The sequence below is a fragment of the Myotis brandtii genome, unplaced genomic scaffold, assembly GCF_000412655.1.
Source record: "Myotis brandtii unplaced genomic scaffold, ASM41265v1 scaffold187, whole genome shotgun sequence".
Taxonomy (NCBI): domain Eukaryota; kingdom Metazoa; phylum Chordata; class Mammalia; order Chiroptera; family Vespertilionidae; genus Myotis; species Myotis brandtii.
Window position 1 is genome coordinate 1,801,043 of NW_005356944.1, and position 4,709 is coordinate 1,805,751.

The 4,709-nt window shown below is 50.2% G+C and overlaps 2 protein-coding genes across 2 annotated transcripts in view; one reads left to right on the forward strand and one right to left on the reverse strand.

Annotated features, from left to right (window-relative positions):
- Positions 1–335: 335 nt before the first annotated feature.
- EIF1AD (eukaryotic translation initiation factor 1A domain containing) lies at positions 336–4,258 on the reverse strand. Its single transcript, XM_005864267.2, has 6 exons — positions 3,991–4,258; positions 2,638–2,915; positions 2,389–2,497; positions 2,179–2,287; positions 1,963–2,010; positions 336–1,412 (listed from the first exon to the last, which is right to left on the reverse strand). The coding sequence occupies exons 2-6, from the start codon at positions 2,722–2,724 to the stop codon at positions 1,268–1,270; spliced, it is 498 nt and encodes a 165-aa protein (XP_005864329.1). The 5' UTR covers positions 2,725–2,915; positions 3,991–4,258; the 3' UTR covers positions 336–1,267.
- A 304-nt stretch (positions 4,259–4,562) lies between these two features.
- The window catches only part of BANF1 (barrier to autointegration factor 1), a 2,022-nt gene continuing 1,875 nt past the window's right edge, over positions 4,563–4,709 (forward strand). Inside the window, exon 1 of the mRNA XM_005864265.2 lies at positions 4,563–4,663. The gene's annotated coding sequence lies outside the window, so the exon portion shown is untranslated. The remainder of the gene's footprint in view (positions 4,664–4,709) is intronic.

Below are 4,709 nucleotides of genomic sequence, written 5' to 3' on the forward strand. Positions count from 1 at the left end.
GGCAGTGCTAAGGGTTTGTTTGAGGTTTACAATTATAAATTTAAGGTAAAACAAGTGAGCCCAGTTGGTGGTTTTCTCTAATAGTTACAGGCACAGAGGTGAAAGATTGGATTGGCTGGGGTTAGGTTTTAGTAGCTGAATACAATGAAGGAAGACAAGGGGAGTGGAGGGTGTGGGCCATGGAATCCAAGTGGCAGAAGGAAGAAAGTGAAGATAGAATAATGTGGGAATGTGGTGGAGCTGGAGGATGAAAATAAAGAATTTCTGCAGAAGGGGTAGTTGAGCAAGTAAACAAGAAAGCCAGAAGGCAGTGATTGTACAAGTATTTGACTTCTAAAGGTACTACAATTTCTACTGATATCAGGGGGTCCAGGTAGTAGAGATGTAGGCAGCAGGCCTGGAATAGAAGACCCGCATTAGTGATGGGGATTATCAAGGAACTAAAGAGCCACAGTGCTGAACAGGCCCATCTATGGGATGTAGAAATGACTAAGCAGAGATAAAACACTCTAAGCCAGGAGATAAACTCTTCTAGTCTGAGCAGAGACTACAAGGTCAACGCCAGCAATGAGGAGTAATGTATAGCCAGAGGTTAAAAAATAAAAGAGATAAGTGGGATGATGTGTTTTACAAGAGGGCTGAGGAATGATGGTCTAAGTTGCCACAAGGGTCCAGCAACCAGGGGATGTACACAGCAGCATGGAGGTGGGCACTCCTGCAGTCATGGTGACTAGAAATGCAGGGAAATCAGCTCATGAGGTACTATGAAATTCATCCTGAGTGTTTCTTAGAGGCAACGGGGGACTAGTCCTATGGCTGTGATCCTGAAAGCCTGAATCAGTATTGGTTGCGAGCAGGCAATAAAGTGGGACTGTTCCCACTTATCAAGTACATGCAAGGAGGGACAGCACAGGGCCCACCACTTACTAAGTGTCCAATGAGAGAGACAGAGAGAGAGGAGAGAGAACGAACCTAGGAAACCTTAGCTCCCTCTTCAATTTAAATTCATTCAAAATGTCCAGCCATTCCCCATTTCCTGCCCATGAGACCTCTACCAAGGAGCAATTTTTAACTGGACCACAGGTCCCTTCTCCCTCCAGAGAGCCACTCGGACACTAGCACAAGTCACCACCCACCAGGGGTTTAATTCTCCTGGGTCAGAAGGTCAGTTCAGAGAGGAGTCCTGCTTTGTCCCCATTGGGGGGAAGATCTGCAGAGCACCCTGGAATTGTCCAAGGTCAGAGGAGGAAAAGTGGGTCCTGGAGCCTCAGGCTGTCTCCTCCTCTTCGCTCTCCTCCTCGCTCTCGTGATACTGTCTACGATTGGTGTTAACAAAGAGGTCAGAATCATCTTCAGAGCTGGACTCTTCTCCCGATGACTGTGGCTCAGCTGGGAGTTCTGGCTGAGTTGGTCTTCATGGGGGAAAAGGACAGAGTTAGCCCAATGCCTTCTGGGAAAGCAAGATCTGCAAACGAGGAGCCCCACAAAAAGGAGGACCTTATGGCCAAGTAGTCAGGGCTCAGCAAGTCAGACAGGGAGTCAGAGCAAACAGCAGGAAAACTTGGCCAAGGAAAACAGGTTAAAGACAACCCCCAGCCCCACCCTCAAAAGTTTACTAGAGCCACTGGTTTTAATAATAAGTGTTCTACTTACCAACATGCAATGGACCCACATTGCATACAAATACTATACTAAGCAATTTTATAAGCATTAGCTCCTTTAATCCTCACAAGGCTCCTATTTCATAGGTGAGGAAATGCAGGCTTAAGAGATGAAGTAACCTGTGTACAGCCCCCAGTTTATGTGGCAAAGCCAGGATTTTAACCCACAGAATTTACCCACATATGTAGAACCACATATTGAGGTGCCCTCACCAGGGAGAAAGACAGGCTCTATTTCCCCAAGGCACTAAAGCTTGAACCCCCTTTTTCTGTCTTCTCTACTCTAAAGCTCGAACCTCACCTGTTCCTGTTGTTATTGTGTTTCTCAGCCACCTCAAAGGCCTCAGGCCTGTATCAGGAGAAAAGCCAGGGTCAGAAAGAACAGAGAAATCTCTCAGCATAAAAGCTGTTTCCAGCTGTCCCTGCCTGGGATGCTATGATCTTTCCGCCCCTAATTTCACAGCTAAGTCAATCCCTCCCAGAAATCTTGCAGCCAATGACCAAGGGGACCACCTACCAGAGCCCATCCTTCTTCAGAGAGCGCACATGGTCTTTGCAGAGCACGAAGGAGATCTCAGCCTTCACCTTTTCTCCCTCTTCAATAGGGTCAACGATGAGAAAGTCCCCTGTAGGTAGAGAGGAGGAGAGGCCAGTCGGTCCAGCTTGCAGTGGCGGAAGCCAAGGCCGCAGGAAATGGTTCTAACTTCTAGAGAGCTGCCCCTCTCACCTCTCTTGATCCAGATGTTCTTGCGGTATTTGGAGGGCATGCTTACCAGGAAGCGCTGCCCCTGGGCTGTCTCCACTTCATGCAGATTGTTCCCTGGGGTCCTGAGTACCTGGTCCGGGAGACCGAGAACCAGTTGGCCTCATCAGCCAGCTCAAAGACCCACTGGGCTGGCTGCACCCTCCCCCACCCCAGGGCTCCAACAGAAGCGGAGGGGTCGGGGCAGAGCAGCTTATGCCCGATGCTACTCACCCTCACGATCTGCTGGTGGTCAGAGGGCACCATGTGCTCCCCCAGTACCTCCTTCACCACATGCTTCCTCTTGGTGGCCTGAGACATGCCGGTCCTGTTCCAGGGCGGTGAGAGGCAGAGGCTGTCCCCCTCTCCTGAGTTCCTTGGATGGCAGGATCAGAACCCAGGACTGTTTTGAAGATGGGCTGGGACCTTTTACTGAGGAGTGGCTGTGTCCTGGTTAAGAACGTGGCTCTGAAATCTAATTGCGTGGATTGAAATCTTAGTTTGACTATTTCCTGTGAACAAAAAAAAAAGGGGTTGTATGGAAAGTGACCTCACAAGGTGATCTGATAATAAATTCCTAACTGGGCAGGTCATGGTGGGTAGTCACGCCCCAAGCCTGTAACTTTTTTTAATTTTAGAGAGAGAAGGAAGAGATAAATGTTGATTTGTTGTTCCACTTAGCTGTGTGTTCATCGGTTGCCTCTTGTATGTGCCCTGACTGGAGATCAAACCCACGCTCTTGGTGTGTCCGAACGACGCTGTAACAAACTGAACTACCCGGCCAGGGCCCGGGCCTATAACTTCTTTAACGAAAGGTTTTTAAGTCCTGACCCTCAAGAGAGCATATAATCTCATTAACGATCCTGTAACCCAATCCCCACCTTGCTTTCTCCCAACCTTTTGTAATCTTCCTTAGCTTCATCCTTAAGTTCAAATTTATAAGTGAAACTGCAAAACGATTAACTTCCGGAGGGTTTAAGATCTTGCTCCCTGGCATCTGCTGTCAGTTTGGCTCAAATAAACGCTTATAAAAATTCTCCACAGGTTTGGAAGTTTTTAGGTTGACAATCCTTACTGTTCAATTCTCTAGGCCTCCGAGAAAAATAACAGCTAACCCAGAGCATTTATTAGGATAAGAGGATGTAAGCAAAGGACTCAGAACAGCGTATGGCACATAAAAATAACTCATGTTATCTTAAGTACTGGCATAACCATAAAAACTAAATAAATCATCCTGGCAATCGCTCGGGAAGAGATAAACTAAGCGGTATCTTCCTCAATATGCGTGTACACCCCAGTGCAGCACAGCCACACAACACAGATGCTCGCCACCTCAACACCATACAGGCAGAGGCCAGAGAGGAGAGGGCCGCCAAGGTCCGAGCCAGGAACGCCCTCATCAAAGGGCGAGGGGAGCAGTCTCGGTCCAGGGCACCTGCTGTATTTCTGACGAGTTCTGAGATGACAAGGACTGGCACAACCAACACCGGTGGTTTACCAAGGAAAACTCCCAAGTGCTACTTCCGGTTGTTTTCTGGCTTCCTCCCCTATCCCGGAGGAAAGACGCCGAGAGAGACCCACGCCTACCTGCTGGCCCTCTTTTCCCAACGGCGCCGCTGGGACGATCCCGTTCGTTCTCGAGGCTGGACGCAGGGAGTGGCTGGTCCACGACTCACTTCGCGGCTGAGCCGATGAAAGCACAGAAAATGAACCGGCCGGTGCGCTAGACGGCGGAGTTTGCTAGGACTCAGGTCTTCAGCGTCTCCGGTTCCTGCCCGACTCCTAAAAGCCCGACACGGTTCGGCGGGAGTCGGACCCTTCCAAGAGCAGTACTTCCGGCGCTCTGCCGTAAGCCTCCGGCCACCCTCCTCCCTTCTTGTCCGTCCCTCTAACTCTTCCTATCGCCAAGTAGGCCAACGCTAGGTCCTTGAGTTCCGGATGCCGTGCAGCGGGGAAAAAAAGTTTTCTTCACCGAGGCCTCTGCTCTGAGACCGGAAATGCTGCCCGAGAAGAGAAATCAAACAAGGCAGCCCGGCTTCCCGCGAGTCGACCGAAAAGGAACGTCTACTAAGGTTGCCGTGGAGGTCCAGAGCGCCTCAACTCTATGGCTCTAAGCAGCTAGAAGTGCCAAATTTAATTTTTTTAGGCGGCTCTTGAGGCGACCCGGAAGCGGAAGTGGGAGAAAGTTCTAGTGGGTTGAGGTATCGGCGGGAGCAGCCGGCGGCGGCGGGAGGAGCCGTTACGGGAGCTGGAACTGTCGGTGAGCGCCAGCCGCGGAGCAGGGCCCAGCCTGGAAAATAGAGGCG